Raw genomic sequence first — 22,578 nt, 5'->3', positions numbered from 1 at the left:
TCCGGGAAGGTGGAGTTGGAAGACACCTGATCATCATCATCCTTGTCCATCTTTCGAAGAGGCTTTTGGTGCCCCGGATGGTTGGGCCACCACAAGAGAATCCTCCTGCTATGGTGTAGACCGAACCCTTATCGGTATCCGAGCTACTAGTTGGTTGGTGGGTAGTCTTGGAGGACTGACCCTTATTTTTCTTCTTTGCCCCGGCTGGGAACTTAAAAATATAGGACTTCAACATCCCTTTGTCAGCCAGACGATCCAACGCCCGCTGAAGACTAAAACAGTCGTTGGTGTCATGGCCAACCTCCTCATGGAATTGGCAGTATTTGTTCTTATTCCGTGATTGGACGGAACTCTTCATTGGATTCGGCTTCTCAATAGACAGCTGATCCTTTGCCTCTATGAGGATGGAGTTGCAGTCTTTGTTAAAGTCATACCGGGGGACGTATGGTTTAAACTCGTTTTTCTTCTTCTAGCACGGCTGCTCAGAATCACTGACCGCCCAGACTTCTTTTCTTTTCTTGCCCTCTTCTTTTTTTTTCTTTGTCGGCTGAGCAGACCGACTCTCTTTTTGTTTGTCGGACTTTTATGAGTCCGGCTGGCTGCCAGGCATGCAGAGGTTGGTTGCTTGAATATAGCTTTCCGCCTCCCTCAGGGCCGCCTGCAGCGTAAATGCCCTTTTTTCTGACAAGGTCGAACTTGAAGTGCTACCCGTCTCTCAGACCCTTAAAGAAGTCTGTGAATTCTGACTAGGTTGAACCGCCTGACATATGAGCGTAGCCCTTCTCTCTCTCCCTGCTTAATGGTGCTCAAGTCTAAACTTGTTTTATAGCAAGGATGTTCATTAAGAAGTTGGTGGCAAACAAGAAGGCTAGCTTCTTGAAGCAATAAATAGATCCGGCTGGCAAGTTGCTAAACCGTTGTTGGGCAATGCCCTTCAATGTAGACGGGAAACAACGGCACCAGGTGGCATCGTCCCAATCCTAAAAGCACATAAGGTTGGTGTATGCCATCAGGTGATCTTCTAGGTTCGTTGGTGGTACCATCATAAGTACCCACCAACACATTCTTAACCTTGGCCGTTTGGGCCGCCTCGGTTATATTCTTGGCGAACGCAGAAGGCTATTCACCAAGCTTCAGCAGCCAGAGCTGCCAGTCCAGTGGCTGGACATTGTTGTATGCTGCCTGACCTCCGAATGGGGGTGGCTCCATAAATTGGAGGCCATATTGCCCATACTGCGCCTGGGGTGTGTATAGCATAGACCCTATCATGAGTTGAGGATCGGTGTTGACGGTCTTGCCGCTTGTCCGACTCTCATGCAAGGACAGTGAGTTCCTTGTAGAAGTTTCTCTAAAGCTGTCTGAAAAGCTTGATGTAGAAGCTGACTCAGACAACTGCTGCTGTCTCCTTCGATCAATGATATGTCGAGCGTCGAAGGCAAACGTCTTGTTGGCCTCCGGCTGTGGTTGCTGGGGTTGCCTCTTGGGCAACAGAATTTTAGTCCAGTCAAGTTTTGCGGCTGCCTACTCCTTGGGATGAGGAGTTGGCTGCCTGTCCTTGACCGGCTTCTTCCTCCTAAAGAGGGAGTCTTTTTAGCCGGCTGACTCTTGCTAGAGCCAGCCTTGTTTTTGTTGATCATCTCCTTAATTTCACCCGTAAAGGAGTACATTAATTTCATGAGTTCATCCCGGGTGACTAGAGCATATCCTCTAGCCTTCCGGGTTTCCCCGTCTAACCTCCCAAGGGGCCGCCTGCTCGGACCTGCTTGGTTTTCCTGGAACGTATGGACTTGGAGATGAGGGAGCCATCTCTGGTTGTATAGGTTTCCACATCATCATCCTCTTGATCTTCCTCCTCAGTAAAGACCTCCGGCTGAGGCTGGGGCTGAGAAGAAAGCTGAGGAATTCCAAAGCTACCCGGCTGAGTAACCGGTTGAACATTTTCTGGGTTACCTAGTTGAGTAACCCGCTGCAGAGTAGTAGAGTTAGGAATTGGTACAGAATCTTGAACCATCTTGAGGTACTCTCCCCACAGACGGCGCCAAATGTTTTGGGTGTTTTTGTCCCTTGGGAAAGTTACAACTCGAAGACTGGTCCGACTGGCTCTACACCTGCAAAATCAACGGAGACACCGGTTGGGTGGTGCTCCGCCTCCAACGATCAAGTTAGTAACTTGAGGAACGATAAAACGTGCGGAAATTAAGGTGGGGATCTGCTTGGATTTCAAGCTCAGATATTCTCTGATGAGAGAGAAAATGGATGTAATATCTCCCTATTTATAGGGTCATGGGGAAAAGTGCCCTCCACTAGGTCATTCTGACCTAGGGCAGATGGGTTGCGCCGCAAAAGTGCTGATTTGGGGAATGGGGCCTTTGAAGGCCGCAATTCTGGGAACATATTTGGGAATGCCACGTGTTAGCTGAAGATTGGTCAGAGATGACTTGCCAGCCTCTGACGTGGCAGGCCCTTTTAGGTCCATATGTCTAAGGTAAAAATACCCTAAACACCCATTAACCTGAAAAGTCACGAAATACACTTGCTATACCAGCCCGGCCGTTCACCTTCAGATGTGAAAGAGACATCAAATTCAGCTTAAAATTGGGTTTCGAGGGAGGAATCCAGCAAGGAGTAGGAGGATTGGGAATGGTGATACCCGAGGATAATCTTAAAGAGGTGTGAACTTCCTAAGCTAAAGCTTGGAACTCTTTAAGGGACTGCTCTCGGGATTGGTTTGATTGGTTAATGATGTAATCATTGCGGTTGAGCCAGAGTTTCCAAAGAATGAAGAAGAACGAAGTTTGCCAAGGAAGGAGAATCTTAGAAGAAGTAGGGGGATTATGGGCTAAGTGAGAAAAAGGATGGTGGCATATGCATGGAGCAACTCCTTGATGAATCATATTTATATAGAGTTCTTAGGCACGTTTATGTTAGTTTTCATACCCTTTTTCTTAGTCTTTTTGGTCGATTTTAGGGTCATATTTTCATAAGTCATCCTATATCGCTCTATTACGCTTCGTTTGTGTATTTCTTAATGTTTCAGGTGATTTTATAGTCATTTGGACGCTTTCGAAGTGTTTGGAGATGATTTGGATGATATTTGAATGTAAATCGATAGATCAAGTTCATTAATCGAAGGATTCATGTTTGTGGATGTTGACTCCAAGGATTTTATGAGTGGGACATGAATATAGCATCCACGAGAGTCGTTATGGACCTTTTGGAAGCGAATTTGAGTTAGAAACGGAGAAAAACGAAGGCTTGCAAGGTATCAAAAATTACCATTGCTAACTGTTTTGAACATAACTCGAGTTTACAGATTGGATTGAAGTGATTCAAGTTGCGTTGGAAACTAACTTAAAGAGCTTTCCAATGATAGGTCACATGCCCCAAGAAGCTTCATAGAACTAAAGTTATGAGCATTTGAATCCAAGCAATGCAGTCAGCCGCCCATGGGATCTTGCTGCGGGTCTGTCCTGCGGCCACTCGAGGGCTGCTGCCGCCATTGCCAGGGCGCGGGAACCACCATGCGGCCGCGAGTTTGGTTGAGTGATGATGAGCCATGGCAGCCTTGTTTCTCTCGTGCCACGTCATTATTATCATCCAATAATATTTTTAGTGGCGTAACTAGAAAATTTAGGGGGGCCAAGATTGATTAATAAATCATGTGAATAATACATTTACTTTATACAATTTGGGATTAATTTTTTCCAATGAACTAAAAAAAGAGTTAAGAATGTAGCTAGCAAGCTTCGAATTTGTAACCATTTATAAACACAACACCTACTTATTTCAACTAAACCAACTAGGCTAACTACAAAACATTAATGGCTTGTGTAAGAATTTAATTTTATGACAGAATCAAGGGGGTGGCCGTGGCCTACCCTATTCCCCCATTGATTCCGCCCTTGAATATTTTAGCTTATGTTTTTATTTACTTATTTCTATTTTAATTAGCTGAGAATTAGGCATGAATATAAATACTGGAGGATTTTATTTGGCCTCTTATGCTTTATTTTCTAGCCTGAACGTTCTTTTGGGTTTTCTCCTCCATTCTTGAACCCTAGTTTTATCCTCCATTAATTCAATCATCGAGGTATTTCATTTACTCTTTTCTATTAATTATGAATTCAAGTCTATTTACCTCTTTCGTTTTGTTTATTTCAACTATGAGTGAGTAGTCATTTTCTAAGGCTAAGTCAGGGAAGCCATTTTTATAACTTGATTACTTGTGCTTAATTATTTATAAATATATGAATTAGGGTTTGAATAATTCCAATTGATTTGTGCTTTATTGTTTGATACATGTAATTGGCCAATATCTTGAGTTGATTATTTAGCTAATAAAAATTAGAATTGAAAGATCATATTTTTAGAGGCTTAATTACAATTGGCGAATTTGATTATGTTAGCGACCGAACTACATATGTTAATTCGTAAGCATTAATTCCCGATCGTGGGATTAACAAGTGCTTTAATTATTCAACCTAGTTTATTTATCAATGGATTGTTTGTATTTCTTGGATTGGTAAAAGCATGGTGGATCGAACGTATGCCCTAGACCTTTATATATTTGAGAACAAGCTTATTTTCATTATTTTCCTGCTTTAGTTAATTGATCATCAAATCACTCCTCGTTTATCGAAATAGTTTATATAATTGGGCAAAAGCTAATTGAACATGTCTTCCCGTGGGATTCGACTTGTATTTGCTAAGTCTTTGCTAACAATAGCCATCGTGCACTTACAGTATAACTTTTTATTCATTAAATTTTTGGCGCCTGTTTGGGGCGTTTTCACCCTTAACAAGTGGACCAATGAGGAGGTGCCACGTGTCAGAGGCTGGCAGGTCACCCTTGACCTATCTCCAGCTGACACGTGGCCTCTCCAGATACTCTCTCAGAATTGCGGCCTTCAGGGGCCCCATTCCCCCAAAATCCGCTATTTGGCGGCGCAGCCCATCAATTGTAGGTTAAAATAACCTAGGAAGGGGCACTTTTCTCAAGGACCCTATAAATAGGGAGATATTCCCCCAAAATGGGGGACATTCAGAAATTCACAAAACATTTATTACACCCTACTTTCTCTCTCATCAGAGAACTCCTGAGCTTGGAATCCAAGCAGATCCCCACCTTAAATTCCGCACTTTTTACTCTCCTTCTAGTCACTAACTTGAGCGTTGGAGGCGGAGCACCACCCAAACGGTGTCTTCGTTGATTTTGCTGGTACAGAAGCCCTCAGGACCATTCTTCGAGTTGTAACTCTCCCAAAGGACAAAAACACCCAAAACATTTGGCGCTGTCTGTGGGGAGAGTACCTCAAGATGGTTCAAAATTCTGTACCAATTCTCAACTCTACCTCTCTACGTCTGGGTACTCAGATGGGTAACCCGGAAGACATGCAACCGGTTATTCAGCCGGTTGGATTTGAAATCCCCCAGCCTCCACCTCAACCTCAGCCAGAGGTATTCACTAAGGAGGAGGATGAAGAAGAAGACAATGATGTTGAGACCTACATATCTAGGGATGGTTCTCTCATCTCTTAATCCCTCCGTTCCAGGGACCAGTTGGAACGAAATCTGGATCAGGCGGGCCTTAGCAGCCAGCCCACTAGGAGGTCAGACGGGGAAACCCGGAAGACCAGAGGAGAAGCTCTAGTCACCCGGAACGAGCTCATGAAGTTCATGAACTCTTTCAAGGGTGAAATCAAGGAAATAATCAACAACAAGGCAGGCTCTTCCAAGAGTCAGCCGGCTAAAAAGACTCCCAATGATGGGAAGAAAAAGAAGCCGGTCAAGGACAGGCAGCCGACTCCTCACCCAAAGGAGAAGGCAGCCGCAAAACTTGACTAGTCTAAGATTCTGATGCCCCGACGACCCCAGTCGGAGGCCAAAAAGGCGTCTACCTTTGATGCTAGAGAAGTCATCAATCGAAGGAGGCAGCAGCAGTCTGAGTCAGCTTCTACCTCAAGCTTTCCAGACAGCTTCAAGGAAGCTTCTGCAAGGAGCTTTATGTCCTTGCATGAGAGTCGGACAGGCGGTAAATCCGTCAACACCGAACCTCAGCTGATGATAGGGTCTATGCCATACGCACCCCAGGCGCAGTATGGCCAATATGGCCTCCAATTCATGCAGCCACCCCCATTCGGAGATCAGGCGGCATATACTAATGCCCAGCCACTGGACAGGCAGCTCCGACTGATGAGGCTAGGCGAACAGCCGTCTGCCTTTGCAGCCAATATAACTGAGGCGGCTCAGCCGGCCAAGGTTAAAAACATTTTGGTTGGTGCTTATGATGGCACCACCAACCCTGAAGATCACCTGATGGCATACACCAACCTAATGTGTTTACAAGGTTGGGATGATGCCACCGGGTGCCGTTGCTTTCCGGCTTCATTGAAGGGCATTGCCCAGCAATGGTTTGGCAACTTGCCAGCCGGATCTATTGACTGCTTCAAGAAGCTAGCCTTCTTGTTTGCCACGAACTTCTCAATGAACATCCCTGCTAAGAAAACAAGTTTAGACTTGAGCACCATTAAGCAGGGAGAGAGAGAAGGGCTACGCTCATATGTCAGGCGGTTCAACCTGGTCAGAATTCAGATCCAGGGGCTGTCTGACGAGGAAGCATTTACATACTTTTTCAAGGGTCTAAGAGACGGGTCGACTTTTAAGTTCGACCTTGTCAGAAAAAGGGTCATTTACGTTATAGGAGGCCCTGAGGGAGGCGGAAAGCTATATACAAGCAACCGACCTCTGTACGCCTGGTAACCAATCAGACTCCAAGAAGTATGACAAACAAAAAGAGAGCCGGTCTGCTCAGCCGGCAAAGAAAAAAAAAGAAAGCAAGAAAAGAAAAGAAGTCTGGGCGGTCAGTGATTCTGAGCAGCCGTCCCAGAAGAAGAAGAAGAAGAAGAAGAAAGAGTTTAAACCGTACGTTCCCCGGTATGAGTTTAACAAGGATTGTAACTCCATCCTCATGGAGGTAAAGGACCGGTTGTCCATTGAGAAGCCGAATCCGATGAAGAGTTCCGTCCAATCCCGGAACAAGAACAAATATTGTCAATTCCATGAGGAGGTTGGCCATGACACCAACGACTGCTTCAGTTTACAGCGGACGTTGGACCGTCTGGCTGACAAAGGACATCTGAAGTCCTATATTTCTAAGTCCCCAGACGGGGCAAAGAAGAAGAACAAGGGTCAGTCCTCTAAGGCTGCCCCCCAGCCTGCTAGTAGTTCGGAAACCGACAAGGATCCGGTCTTCACCATAGCAGGCGGATTTTCATGTGGTGGCCCTACCATCCGGGGCACCAAAAGCCATCTTCGAAATATGGATAAGGATGATGAGGAGCAGGCATCTGCCAGCTCCAATTTTCCGGATGTCCTCATTACTGAGAAGGACAGGGGCAGCGTTCGCCGCCCGCATGACGACCCGGTTGTTATTTAATGCAAGGTCGCCAACCAGTTAGTTGGGCGCATTCTTATTGACACCGGCAGCTCGTCAGACATCATCAGCCTCCGGTGCTTGTAGAAGCTGAAATACAACTCCAGCAGCATGCATCCGGTCACCCACCCCTTGGTTGGTTTTGGGGGTGGGATGGTCTATCCAGCCGGTAAAATTGACCTAACCATCCGGCTGGGTGAGAAGGGCCAGGGACGACATATGGTCGTCAGATTCTTGGTCGTTGAGGAGTTGACCGCCTACAACATCATTCTTGGGAGGCCAACCCTCAACGAAGCCAAGGCTGTAATCATCCCTTCTCTCATGCTCATCATGTATGAGAGGGATGATGGTTTTGTTGGTTCTCTGAACGGGGATCAGAAGACGGCCAGGGAGTGTTACCTCTCAGCCGTCAAGGATACCGTGGCCGTAGACGGCCAAGGGAAGGAACCAATAGACCTTGACAACGTCAAGGATGCTCCTTCACCTCGACCAGCAGCCTGAAAAAAGTGAAAAGCTGCAGAGCTGGTGGTGGTGAAGAAAGAAAAGAAATAGCAATCACTGACCGGTGAACGGTCAGAGGAGCTCCGTCCCCAACCGGCTGGTGAAAGTATTAATCTTGTTCTGGACGACAGCCGTCCAGAGCGAACTGTTAAGGTTGGGACGGTTGCTAATGCTGTTCTGGGTGCAGACTTGCACCTCCTGCTGAAAGAATTCAAAGACGTGTTTGCCTTTGAAGTGGATGAGATGCCAGGCATCAGCCCGGATCTCACTATCCACAAACTCGCCGTGGATCCAAAAATGAAGCCCATCCGGCAAAAGAAGAGAAACCACGGTGAGGAAAGAAGTCAGGCGGCAGCTGCCGAAGTAAAAAAGCTGTTGGTTGCCAGGTTCATTCGACCTTGTAATTTCCCCGACTGGGTGGCAAAAAGAAGTCGAATGGTACCTGGCGGATGTGTGTAGATTACACAGATCTCAACAAGGCATGCCCAAAGGATAGTTATCCACTTCCAAAAATTGACAGCTTGGTCGATTCAACAGCCGGTCATGCCTTGATGAGTTTTATGGATGCCTATTCCGGCTTCCATCAGATACCTCTGTGGAAAAAAGATCAAGAAAAGACGGCCTTCGTCACTAATCAGGGGTTATTTTGTTATACTGTGATGCCATTTGGCTTGAAGAATGCGCCGGCTACGTTCTAACGGATGATTAATATAGTCTTCATTAATCAAATTGGGAGGAATGTAGAGGCGTATATTGATGACATGATAGTCAAATCCAAGCAGCAGGCGGATCATCTTGCTGATCTCCAAGAAACCTTCACCACACTCAGGCAGCATAAGGTTATGTTAAATCCTAAGAAATGCGTCTTTGGTGTTGAGTCTGGGAAGTTTCTCGGATTCCTGATTGATCAAAGGGGGATAGAGGCTAACCCTGAGAAGATACAGGCGGTAATTGACACGGAGTCACCCCGCACTGTCAAGGAAGTTCAGAGACTCACCGGTTGCCTGGCCACCTTGGGGAGGTTCCTCAGCCGGTCAGGTGACAAATGCCTTTACTTCTTCCAAGCAATCAAGAAGAAGACTAGATTTGAATGGGGGGATGATGCTGAGGCGGCATTCCAAAAGTTGAAAGAACACTTGCACTCTTTGCCAAGGCTTGTTAGTCCTTTGCCAAGAGAGAAGTTGTACATGTACCTAGCCGTCTCAGACCATGCTCTCAGTGCCGTTCTCCTTGCTGAACGCGACGGTACACAGCTCCCGGTATATTTCATTAGCCATGTGTTAAAAAATGCTGAACTTCGGTACCTAATGGTGGAAAAATTTGGTCTTGCTCTATATATGGCCTTCAAAAAGTTGAAGCCATACTTTCTTGCACATCCCGTGGTAATCTACACTGACCAGCCCCTCAAGCGGCCAATGTCCACTCTGGAGTCATCCGGCAGAATGTTGAAATGGGCTATTGAAATGCAAAGTCTTGAAATCTCCTACGAACCAAGGAAAGCAGTGAAAGGTCAGGCGTTTGCCGACTTCATTGTTGAAATGACCCGTCCGGTTCTCCCGGATAATGTTTATCAGGTTTGGAAGGTGTTTGTAGATGGGAGCTCTGCAAAGAACGGCTGTGGTGCAGGCATAGTTTGTGAATCTCCAGAAGGAGATACATATGAGTATGCACTACGGTTCAAGTTTCAGGCCTTGAATAACGAGGCGGAGTATGAAGCCCTGCTAGCCGGAATCCGCATGTGTAAGGCAGCAGGGGCAACAAAGATTCACGCCCATTCTGATTCAGTTGGTTGTTAGCTAGTATGAGGGCACTTATGAAGCGACCCATCCGGCAATGATCAAATATCTTCAGGCTGTCAAAGATGAGGCTGGGACACTTGAGGAATTCAGATTGAATCAAGTGCCCCGGTCAGATAACCACCCGGCGGATGCACTGTCAAAATTGGCATCATCCGCCTGCCATGATACGCCTCGGTCAGTCTTTTGGGAAGTTCTTGAAAAAAGAAAGTATTTATGAAGAGCCCATTGGAATTCTGGATCGAATTTCTACTTGGATGGATTGCATCCGGGCGTATCTTGCAGACGGCACGCTCCCTAATTCACCTCAGGAAGCAGCCGTCATGAAAAAGAGAGCAGCAAACTTCGAGTTGAGAAACGGAGAACTCTTCAAGGCTGGTTTTCTCAAGCCCTTGTTGAAATGTGTTACCTCAGAAAAGGGGAAGGAGGTACACGAAGAGCTGCATGCGGAATTTTACGCCTCCCATATAGGCGGCAAGTCCCTAGCTGTCAGAGCCAGGCGGCATTATTTTTGGCCTACCCTTGAGACGGACGCCAAGGAATTTGTGAAGAAATGTGATAAATGCCAGAGGTTTGGCAAGCTAATACATCGCCCGGCTACTGATCTGACGGCAATCCACAGCCTAGTCCCGTTTGCTAAGTGGGGCATGGACATATTGGGTCCCTATACGCCTGCTTCAGGCGGAAAGCGCTATATTTTGGTGGCTGTAGATTACTTCACCAAATGGGTGGAGGCGGAGGCAGTTAAGAATATCAAGACAAAGGATGTCATCTCTTTCATATGGAAGAATATTATCACTCGGTTTGGGCTACCTATGTCTATGGTGTTTGACAATGGCCCTCAATTTGAGACGCCTCAGCTAAAGACTTGGTTAGGAGATCAGGGCATCTCAAGTTACTTCGCCTCAGTCGGTCGTCCTCAAGCAAATGGTCAGGTTGAGGCATTCAACAAACTCATCTCAGACGGCATCAAATAGAAAATTGAAAGAGCCGGTGGTCTATGGGCTGAAGAGTTAATTCATGTCTTATGGGCCATCCGGACAACTGCTAAGGGGTCAACCGGAGAAACCCCGTTTCTCATGGTATACGGGGCTGAAGCCGTTCTACCCATTGAACACTATGAGCCTACGCTCAGAGTGATGCTCTATGATGAAGAGGCAAATTGGGAGGCCATGCGGCTGGCATTGGACTCCCTCTCGGAACGTAGGGGCAATTCTGCCCTGCGGCATGATATATACCGTCTGAGAATGACGCGAGCCTACAACAAAAGAGTGCACAAACGTCCTTTGAAAGTGGACGATTTTGTGTTACGGAAAATGGAGGCAACCGGTAGGGCCAATGAGCTTGGAAAGCTCACTCCTAATTGGGAAGGCCCCTACCGGATCTATGAAGAAGTTATGGATGGCACATACCGCCTGGAAACCCCAGACGGTAGACGCTTGCCTAGAACTTGGAATGTAGATAACTTAAAAAAGTACTACTTCTGAGTATTGTAAAGTTTTTCGTAACAAGAAGTATTAATGAGAAATGCTTTTGTTTCATTTATTGTCTTTTTATTTCCGTCTGGGTTTACCCATACTAACGTTGAAACGTTAAGGAGAAAATTTAATATGTGAATAACTTGAGGCCAATGGCCAGATAAAAACTAAGTTTGATACTTAGTATATGAAATCAAAAGTCCATAGTGACAAGAGCCTAACAGCTGGATCCTTAAGCTAAGCACAAAACCGTTTAGTGGCTATCAGCCGGTCTACAGCTAGGCTTGAGGCCAAGGGCCAGATGGTTGTCCATTTTCTCAAATTCGTCTATTCCAATATGGCTATAGGCGTCCGGCGACACCCCTCCGGGTGCAATCGTCGCAGAGAACAACCACTTTGCTTGTTCTATAAGTCCATGCAGGCGGCAACAATTGAGTGGTAAAAACAGTCAACTCATAGCTGTCTGCCCTTATTATTTCTCCTAAGTAATTTTTGGTTGAGAATTCTCCGGCTGTCTACGAGTATCAACCGGAGTATCATCGTAAGTCTTTTACTTAGAGAAATTTTCTTCAAGTTGCGTACTTTTGGGGCAAACCCCCTTTTTTTGCGTAATGGCTATAAAGCATACCCAGACCGTTTGATACCGACTGGGGCAGAGGTTGTAAGCCTGTTATTTGACCGGCTGTGTACTTGGTTTGGGGCAATCACCATTGTGATTGATTGCCTTACAAACATCTCATACTCTTTTAAGTATGAGAAGTTTCCCAGGCAATTAATCCTCTTTTTTTTAAGGATTAAACCAACCACACAGCCGTCCAGGGGCAAGGACAGCCGGATATGTATATATTGAGCATATATGCAAAAGTGAAAAATTGAAAAAATTGAAAAATTATGCAAGTATAAGAAAACCGACTATGTCGGTGTACTTCATAAAATAAACAGGCTCAAGGCCAGGAATAATTGTTAACCGGATCCACATCCGGAATACAGAGACAAAAGAAAAAATAAAGTTACATAATTACTCGGCGCACAGGCCAGAAAAGCAAAGGTTGGCATACTGCCGCAGAGAAGGAGGGGAGCTACGCTGCTGGTTGTTCCGGCTGGGCTGGAGTTGTTGAAGGAACATCATCCGGAACCACAACCTCTTCAGGCTGGCTTTCCTTGTTCAATTCCTTTATAATCTCGTCCAGGTCCGGCTCCTCTGTGTCCGAAACCTCAGCACCGTTCTCCATGGCCCATTCCTTGAAGCGAGCCGGAGCAGGATCCTGGAGAACCTTGGCATCGTACAGCTCAGTGGCGTAGTTGTACCTCAGCTTGTAGACTTCAAAGTCTAATTCAGGATAGATAAGCCCCCAAGCGTATCGGAGGCGGATCTCATTGTCCCACTCATTCTCTTTGATGAGCCGGGCCTGCTCAGCTTTGAGCTCCTCAGCATGCTTGCCCTTCAGAGTGGCAAGATCCGCAATCAGCCGGGACTTGTCTCCCTGAGGGCAATGTTCTCTTGGTCAGCCCCCTCCAAGGCCTTGAGGTTGGAGCCGGCAGTTTTCAGCTGAAGCTCCAGGTCGCTGATTTTGTTATTGGCTTCATCATTAGCAGCCGTCAAAGCCCTGACCAGCTCCTCCTGTTTTAACTCGAGGGCTTTAATCTCAACATCAAAATTTATATAGGCATATTCAGCAGAGTTGAGATTAGCTTGAGCCCTTCTTTTGGCATCAGTTACCTCTTCTTGCTTCTTCCGGAAAGGCAACCAGAGCCCATCCACCCGGACCATAACCTGAGCAAGGTCATCCGGGAAACTAAACACTTAGCAAATTGAAAGACAAAATGAAATGAAAAGAAATGTAAAAGATAAGGGGCAAGTTTCACTTTTCACTTACCTCCGCCAGCTGCCCCAGAATCTGGTCGAAGTCGACATCGTGGCGGTTGGGTATGGAGTTCTTCTCCGACTGGGTGAGAGTTCTCACCATCCGTTTGCCAAACCCTGCCAGGTCTGGGGCAGAAGTAGCATCTACAGCATAAGAAGGACTTAGTGAGAGACTAGCAGCATATTTGGCATTCATTCTTTGCCGGCTACTCACAGAACCCCCGGAAGGGTCAGTCATAGTCTTGACGCGCATAAAGTCAAGCAGCCAAGGAATTTCAATCTTACCTTTGGAGTCGACCCTCGCCGGCTCCTCCCCTGCGGCTGCAGCACCACCTGCAGCCTTGGATGGCTCGTCATCCTTCGATGCTTCCTGAGCATCCGGCTTTTTCCTTGACTTCTCTGAGTTTTCACTCAGAGTTGCCATGGCTTCGTGGCCCTTACCCCCGATTGTAGGAAAACCTTTGGCATTAATGCCAGAGGACGTTGAGGTGGCCTTCCTCCCGGTCTTAGCAGCCGGTTTTTGAAGGTTCTCATCCCCAGGTCTTTTCAAGACCTTTGTCACAGAACGGGGAAGAATGCCAGTTGAAGCCTGCAAAAATACAAGGAAAACATAAGTCATCCGGAATCAGAAGAACTTGGAAAATTTCAAGTAAAGTTGAATTATCTTACCCCTCCTTTTTTGGCCTCCTTGGCCTCGATGTTGGCCTTCTTGGCCAAGATTTTTTCCTTGCGGAGCTGAGCCGCAGATTTTTGAGGGGTCTTAGCCGGATTGACCATTTTCCTTGCTTCCTCTGCAGAAAAACGTAAAAGTGTTCGAACAAGAACAAGTTCAAAACAATGAAATTTAAAATGCAGACGGAAGACCGCCGGGTGGGTGAGTGTATCTACCCTTTGGAAACATAGGGCTCAACCCGCAGGCGGACAAGAATCTCTCATCCGCAAAGAAATCCGGGTGGGGGATCTAGTTTCTTGAAACAACTATGTGAGTCCCATCCCCCAAGGGCTCAGTTGTTGTCTTGAAAAACTCCGGCTCTATTTTTTGCTCCCGGGCTTTGGCAGTTAGGGCAGGGCGTACGCACTTTTGACCCACCAAAGCCGGCTCCTTGTTGTAGCGCCGGAGAATTCTGTTTATTCTTATTTGTGGGGAGGAAACCAAGTACCACTTGTCTTTCCAGCCTCCCCACTTGGACACCTTGTACAAAGTCATCAGGTACTCCGGGAGCGTGGAAATAGTGTACCACGCTCCATATCCCCCTGGGGCACTTTTGAGATAGTGCATGTGGGCGAAGGCGGTGAAGCTGGGCTCAATGTCCTGGAGCTCGCAGGCGGCGATATAGCTCAAGATGTTGACCCAAGAGTTAGGTGTTAATTGCCATACTCCCAGGTCATATCCCTTCAGGATCTTCCGGATGCCTCTGTGAAGGGGAAAGCGGAGGCCGGCTTCTATTACCGCCACATAGCAGACGAAATAGTTGTCTACATTGTCAATGTCTTCCCCCCAGGCTAGAACAGCATTAGCTGGAGGGACGATGATGTCCCAGTCTTCCCCGAAGGGGTGTTGTTGTTTGAAAGCCTTGAAGCCGCTTTCAAGAAGGGCCCTATCCCAGGCTTCATCCGGGTCTTAGTAGGATCCGGGTTTGCTTCTTTCTTTGCTGTTTGGCGATAAGCCTCAGCAAGGTCCTCCTCCTCATCCCCGGATCCTTCCTACTCCTCAGCCGCTTCTTCAGCTGAGTTATTTTGTTCTGGGGAGGAGGCGGTCTCCTCACCGTCTCCCCCTGAGTCGCTGTTGCTGGAGGTAGACGGGGTGTCCTCAGCTGAGTTACTTTCCTCAGCCGCCTCGTAGTCTTCCTCCCTCACAACTTCACTTGCGGGCACTTCCCTAGTGCGCCGCATGCTGAGCTTGGTAGCCGCTTGTTTAGTTCTGGCCATTGTGTCCTGCACAGACATAGAGAGGGAAGAAGCCGGAGATGAGCAAAGCACTCCAGAAACTCTAGACAAGGCACCCCCGGTTCTAGACTCAGCCGTCCCTGGTGACCGGCTGAGCGTCCTAGGCAGTGTCGTGTGTGCAAATGGAGAGTTCATTTTATTTTTGAAAAATCAATGTATACAGCCGGAATTCGATGTATACAGGCTCAAGAAAAAGAAAAGAAAAAGAAGGAAGCTTAAAGAAGGAAACGGATAGTTACCTTGCTTTGGGTTCTGAAAATCTGAAAACAGCAAAAGCAACCGGTGACCGTGTGACTTCGAAAGAGCACATGGAAATCTTGAGTTGGCTTAAACGCAACCGGGATCAGAGCACCTCTCTCTAAAAAACTATCTTTCTCTCTCTAGAAAAGTCAAGATTGTAAAAGTGAAGAGGATAGAGGGGGGGTAAATCCCTATTTATAGGGGGTGAAACGGCACGAATCCCCGTCATCACTATCAAAAATAGCCGTTTTTTACTGTTCACCCTTCGTGGGTTGACGCGTGTCACAGGCACCACATGGCCTGCCACGTGGCACCTGTGAGGGGCAAATGTTTGGGGCATTTTCACCCTTGACAAGTGGACCAATGAGGAGGTGCCACGTGCCAGAGGCTGGCAGGTCACCCCCCTTGACCAATCTCCAGCTGACACGTGGCCTCTCCAGATACTCTCTCAGAATTGCAGCTTTCAGGGGCCCAATTCCCCAAAAATCCGCTATTTGGCGGCGCAGCCCATCAATTCTAGGTTAAAATAACCTATGAAGGGGCACTTTTCCCAAGGACCCTATAAATAGGGAGATATTATTCCCCCAAAATGGGGGACATTCAGAAATTCACAAAACATTTACTACACCCTACTTTCTCTCTCATTAGAGAACTCCTGAGATTGGAATCCAAGCAGATCCCCACCTTAAATTTCGCACTTTTTACTCTCCTTCTAGTCACTAACTTGAGCGTTGGAGGCGGAGCACCACCCGAACGGTGTCTTCGTTGATTTTGCAGGTACAGAAGCCCTCAGGACCAGTTTTCGAGTTGTAACTCTCCCAAGGGACAAAAACACCCAAAACAGCGCCGTTGCCGGGGAGACGGCTAGATTCTATTAGTTTTAGTTTGATTGTTTGAACTGTTTCCATTGTCCCATTGGAACTTTTAAAGAGCCGGGGGAATCTCTTAGGGAAGCATGGGATAGATTCTTAGATCTTCAAAGATTAATGCTAGCATCACAATTTTGAGAACTGGAATCTTGTTCGTATTTTCTATAATAGACTAGAACCTGTTGAAGCATAAAGGTTTTGATGATGAGGAACTTAAACTAAAGCAAACTCGACTAATAAAGGTTTTTAAGTGTTTGATTAGTTTAGGTGAAGTTGATCGTGGTGATGAAAGAAGTAGCTGGAACTAAGAAGACATGAAGAGATCTTTATCAAAGGAGTTAAACAAATCAGAAGAAGAGTTCTCTAACAAGAACTGAGTTCCCTAACAGGAACTTGAACACAGCAAGCTTAAGTTCTTTGGTGGAACTTAATAATCTTGGAGCCTAAGCAAGCTACCTGAACAAAAGCGCAACGCAGCAATTATATATAGTTAAAGTTTTTATCTTCTAGATTATTGTTAATATGTTAAGTAGGTTATTGCACAAAATTTATTAGAAACATGAGAAGATGGCTTGGTAAATAAAATAATATGGAAAGTTATAAAAGATAGATTTTAGGAAAAGATTTTCTAAAAGTTTATTTCCTTTTAAATCGGTATGTTAAAAAGATAATTCTTTTTAACAAAATATCTTTTGAATTTTATTTTCCGGAAAAGATTTAATTCCACTTGATTAACATAAAACCGTGTTTAAAGATAAGTTAAGTTAACTTATTTATCTTCTAGAAAACCTACTTTCTATACGAGTGATACTTGTATAAATAGTAGAGAGCAAAATGGTTTTAGGTTTTTGTGAGTTTATGCGTGGAGAAATTACTGTGCTATAATTGTGTAAGTTTACCAAGCTTCTAACTAGTCAAATTAGTTTCGGATTTCGTGCATTGCTTACCTATCATACTAGGTGTCGTACACTTTTATTGGGTTGGGTTATATGGGTGAGTTTATTGTTTTCTTTACATACAGTTTTGTAAGCTTCTTGGTGAGGCTGAGAGTTTTGTACTTAGGTGCTGCAAGCAGTTTGTACTTTGGTAGTACGTGTAGTACTTTGGTGGTATGTGTAGTACTTTGGTGGTACGAGTGAATCTAAGTGTGGTGTTTAGGTTGGGTAGGATAAGGTACTATCAAGGAGCAAGTCCAGTGAGGATCTTGTAAAAATAAAGGTTCGTGTCTAATAGGTTGTAACTTGTTGTTTGCCCTATTATAGTGAAGTTTGTGTGTTTGAAATCCCTAAGGCAGGGTCGAGGTTTTACTTCCTGTTGGGCCTTGGAAGGTTTCCTCGTAAAATCTGTGTGTTCTATTAAGTTCCTATATGCATTGTTTATTAATCCACAAAAAGTAGTCATTAGGAACTCAATACAATTCACCCCCCTCTTGTATTAATCGTCTCAACTAACAATTGGTATCAAAGGCAGGTTCTCACGTGTAAGCATATAACTTTGCTGAGTAACCACCTGGAGAGATGAATTACAAGGAGAAACTTGAAGAAGGGTATTCCACCCAACGTTCACTCATGTTCAATGGTAAGTTTTACACCTACTGGAAGTAGGGGTGTCCATAATTCGGATAAAAACCGAAATCCAATCCAATCCAATCCAAACCAAATTGTCAATTCGAATCGGATCCGAACTTTAAATCGGATCGGATTGAAATTTTTTGAAAATTCGGATTTTCGGATCGGATCGGATTGACCCTATTCGGATCCAATTAAAACCGAACACCGAACTTTAAGATACCAGCATTTATAATATGGCCTGTTGTGGTTTATAATTGGGCCTTTAAAATTTAGCCCAAATACATACTATATAAATAAAAACCCTAAATTTGCCTCTTTCAGTTTTCATTACACGCCTCTGACTCCCTCAACTCCTCAAGCGCTCTTTGCCACTTTCTTCATCACTTCATCATCTATTCATCTCATGAAAATTTAAATCGAATCATTCCTTCTTCTGATCTCACAATCCTAAACCACTTAAGGTAATTTTCTACCCTTCTTCTATTGTATTTTGTTTTTTTTTTCTTTTTTTTTTGTTGAATTTCAACTACAAGTTTTTAATTTTTTCGTAATTATACTTGCAGTATGTTGCGAGTTTCATGCAAAGGGGATGTTGAAGTTAATAATGTTGAAGTTAATAATGGTGAAAGTAATGTTGATGTTGAAGTTACTTCAAACAACAACCCAAAGAAAGAAAAGGGTAAGAGGAAAAGGATGAAAGACAGATCCGAGGTTTGGGATCACTTCGACAAAGAGGAAACGGGTGGGAGGCTAAAGGCAATATGCAAGTATTGCAAGACAAAGTATAATTGCGACCCTAAAAAGAATGGAACCAGCCCTTTGTGGGCTCATATCTCTAAATGCCGTAAGTATCCCTATTCTACTCCAAAAGAATCCAAGCAAAGCTTACTTTCTTTTCAAAATGGTAGTAATAAAGCATGTGGAGGTACTAGTGGTTTGCCTTATCAGAAATTTGACCCTGTTAGCATTAGAAAAGCACTAACCTTTATGGTAATTGTTGATGAACTACCTTTCAAGTTTGTTGAGGTTCAAGGTTTTAAGTATTTCTGTAGTGTTATGGAACCTAGGTTTCATGTGCCTTTTAGACAAACTATAGCAAGGGACTGTTATGAGATGCTCTTGACAGAAAAAAAAAAGAAAGCTAAAAAATTTCCTAAAACGATGCAATTCTAGGGTCTCTTTAACAACAGATTTGTGGACTTCTATTCAACAAATCAATTATATGGTTTTGACTGTTCATTTTATCGATAATGACTGGAAACTTCAAAAAAGAATTATGAGTTTTTGTACTATTGCAAGTCACAAAGGTGAAGAAGTGGGTAAAATGATAGAGAAGTGTTTGCTTGAGTGGGAGCTTGAAGATGTTTTTTGCATAACTGTTGATAATGCGAGTTCAAATGACACTGCTATAGCTTATACTAGGTTAGATCCCGTGCCATGAACGGTAATTTCAATATTTATCATTAGTTTAATACAATTATTTTACTATAAAAAATTATATCAAATTGCAAAATAGGATGAAAGTTCTGTAATTATAATTTTTTTGAATCTTAAAAAAAACAGAGGAAGAAATGCATGCACGACCAATAAAAATAACCATGGATTACATTACAAATTTATAGATAATATTACATTATTGTATTATATGACTTTGTTCCCGTCATTAAATAAATAAATATATAAATCTTTGTTGAATGCGTAAAAATGAATATACTTGCCAAATAGAAAAGAAATATTATTGTAAAGTAATTATTAAATTAAATACTTCTCTAAGAAGCTTTGAAAAAAAAAAAAACCTTTTGGAGGGAAAATTTTTAACCAGGTTATGACAAGTGTCATTTCTGGTTTCGCCTTTAGTAAAGGTATATTGATGATAAGAAAAATCAATGGCTGGAAGACAAGGGTTCTTAAATGTCGTTTCCTTCATATGCGTTGTGTAGCTCATACTGTTAATTTAGTTGTTGGTGATGTTTTGAAATGTGTTCATGATTCAATTATTCGGGTTAGACATGCTGTTAGGTTCATTAAGCAGTCTCCTACTCGCTTATTGAAGTTTAAAAAATGTGTTGCGGATGAAAAAATAAATAGCAAGAAGTTGTTGTGTCTTGATGTGCCGACTAGGTGGAACTCTACGTATCTTATGTTAGATGCTGCTCTTGCTTTAGAGGATGATTTTGATAAATATTCAGAGGAGGATCCCCATTATAATATAGAGTTATATGAGTGGGAAGGAAATAGACCCCCTACATGTGATGATTAGGCTACTATTAAGAGGTTTTCTGAATTTTTAGAGTGTTTTTATGAGCTGACTTTGCGTGTTTCTGGTTCTGCATATATGACTGCCAATCAGTTTTTTCATGAGCTTGTTAATGTTGCTGCACTTTTGAAAGAGTTGTGTGCATCTAGGGATGAAAATATGTGTTTGATGGCTTGTAAAATGAGGGAGAAATATGAAAAATATTGGGGGGATCCAGAAAAGATAAACTTGCTGATTTTCGTTGATGTTGTTCTTGATCCTCGCTATAAACTTGATTATGTTGAGTGGATGATCAGTGAGATTTATGATTTCAATGTTGGTTCTATACTCACAAAAAATTTAAGGGAATCTCTATATGCATTGTATGATGAGTATCGTGTTTTTCCAACAATCGATACACTTAGAGAGGACTCAAGTGAGAGTAGGGATGATGCTCACTTAAATTCTCCTCAAAAGAAAGTTGATGCTTTGAAAAACAAGTATAAGAAACAAAGGTGGGAAAAAGGAGGAGAAACAAAGTTAAAGTTGGACAAGTACTTGGAAGAAGAAAGAGGAAGACTCTGATAATGTTGATGTTTTGGGATGGTGGAGGTTTCATTGCTCTAGATTTCCTACAATGGCAAAATTGGCTCGTGATGTATTAGCTTGTCAAGTCTCAACAGTAGCTTCCGAAAGTGCCCTGAAGCAAAATGATCATTATTGTTGGAGCTTGTGGTGGAGGAGTTTGGATATATGGTTCTTTTGATGAGCAAGGTTGTATTGTGAATATTATGTGAATAATGGCAAATGAATAAATGAAAAAAGCCGTCCAAAAGTTAAAAAAGGCAAGAACAAAGCAAGTGCAAAGTTGAAAAAGTCGTCCATAGTTAAAAGAGGCGAGGACAAAGCACTAATGAAGAAAAAACGAAATAAAAAGTGAAATAAAAATTCAAAAATATTTTGATGTGAGTGTCTTATTTTGAGCGTTGAGGATAATGCTCCATTTAAGCTTGGGGGGAAGCGTTCTCACGCTTTTTGTGTATATGATTGTGATTATAGCTTTGAATAAGCTTGGGAGTATTGGTGTTTTTGTTTGGTGATTACTTGGTTTTGGTATTAAGATTTGGCCAATATTTGCTTCACACTTTAGGTTAACCACCAAATTTTAAAATTTTGCCTACCCTCACTCATTTGCCCTTGTATTACAACCTAAGAAAGTCTTTTTGACCCAGTGGTTGAGTCACTTATCGGGGTAGGGAAATATAAGTCATAGCCTATAGAGAGGGGATGCATAGTCAAGACATTGAGTAGCCCAAAATTATCTCTTTTTTCCGGTTCTTTTGAGATGCTCACTAGGGGAAGAATTGAGACTAGTAGGGAGAACATGGTAAGATTGAATGGGATGAAGGTGGATTGTGATTACTAGTTCTCTATGCTTAGAATATTTATGTTTCAATCAACCTCTGATATCTTAAAACGTGCAATCCCTTACTTGTTTAGAAATATTTGCATTCGTTTGTACTTGTAAATTTGGAAAAGTCCTTCCATGGACATTTATTTGATTTGTTACTTTTGACTTCTTTTTCATGCTTTGCCTTATTTATATTATTAAGAGAGTTATGGATCAATCTCTTAGGAAACCCTTACGAGAGCATCACTCGTCCTCTAGGGCGATCTAGGGTTTTAAATGGCTTGTCTTTAGTTGCTAAAATTGACAGCGATCCCTACGAAAGTGAGTTAGTATATATTCTTGTCTCCTTTCTTCTTTTGTTTGTTTGAATAAGCTCATCATTTTTCCACCCCTTGGTTTTGTTTTGCTCGAGGACGAGCAAAAGATAAGCTTGGGGACATTTGATGGATGTCATAAATGGCACCCATTTGATGAGTATTAAGGTTGCTTTCACCTTCTTTTCATGGCTTTCTTTCTTAATAAATTCTTAGTTTTATGCTTTTCCTCTTCGTTTTACCTTTTCTCTCTTATTTTGTGGTTTTATGCATTTCTATGGTTTTTCTAGTGTTTTCTCCTTTATTTGCTTTCTTTTCGTGGTTGTAGGTATTGTACGAGGTTCGGGTCTTGATACAGGTAGTTTACTAAGGTGGAACATGCTTTTGGAGCAAGCTCATGGCAATAGGAAAGCTCAAGATGCAAGGAAGTGGATTCTCCAAGTTCTACCTCTTGCGCTCTTAAGCCATGCTCTCATTAAGGAGTGGTGTTGATCCCACCGTCAAGTGCTTTTGAAGCTGACAACCTTGGTATCCATCATCATCATTCGGTAAGCTCACTTGAAGGCCTTTAGCGAACGTACGATGCCTCGAAGAAACCCAAAGAAGCCCAGAAGAGCGCGGCAGCGCGTCCACGCAACCCCCCTGCGCAGGCGTGTACCCCTGTTGCGCGGGCGCTCCTCTGCGGGTTTTTGGCTTCGCTCGTCTTCATTTTGCGCCTCTTATAAATACCTTTTTGAGCTCAATTTTTGTAAGCAAGTTTAATTCATTTTTTTTATCATATTCTTAGCTTAGTTGAGAGTTTATCTCTCTAGTTTTAGGGTTAGTTTAGGAGTAGCTTTAGAGAGAGAAAGTGAGGAATTTCAATGTTGATTTGAGTGATTGAAGATTCAAGGTGATAATTGTATTGAAGATCATCAAA

The 22,578-nt window shown here is 43.6% G+C and overlaps 1 protein-coding gene across 1 annotated transcript; it reads left to right on the top strand.

Annotated features, from left to right (window-relative positions):
• Nucleotides 1-18,262: 18,262 nt before the first annotated feature.
• On the top strand, nucleotides 18,263-19,958 carry LOC145616912 (zinc finger BED domain-containing protein RICESLEEPER 2-like). The gene is made up of 3 exons (XM_081671630.1): nucleotides 18,263-18,731; nucleotides 18,889-19,120; nucleotides 19,556-19,958. The coding sequence occupies exons 1-3, from the start codon at nucleotides 18,263-18,265 to the stop codon at nucleotides 19,956-19,958; spliced, it is 1,104 nt and encodes a 367-aa protein (XP_081527756.1).
• The last annotated feature ends 2,620 nt before the right edge of the window (nucleotides 19,959-22,578 follow it).

This window comes from Chenopodium album, chromosome 26, assembly GCF_948465745.1.
Source record: "Chenopodium album chromosome 26, dcCheAlbu1.1, whole genome shotgun sequence".
Classification (NCBI taxonomy): Eukaryota; Viridiplantae; Streptophyta; class Magnoliopsida; order Caryophyllales; family Amaranthaceae; genus Chenopodium; species Chenopodium album.
This window is presented reverse-complemented; position numbering and strand designations above follow the sequence as displayed.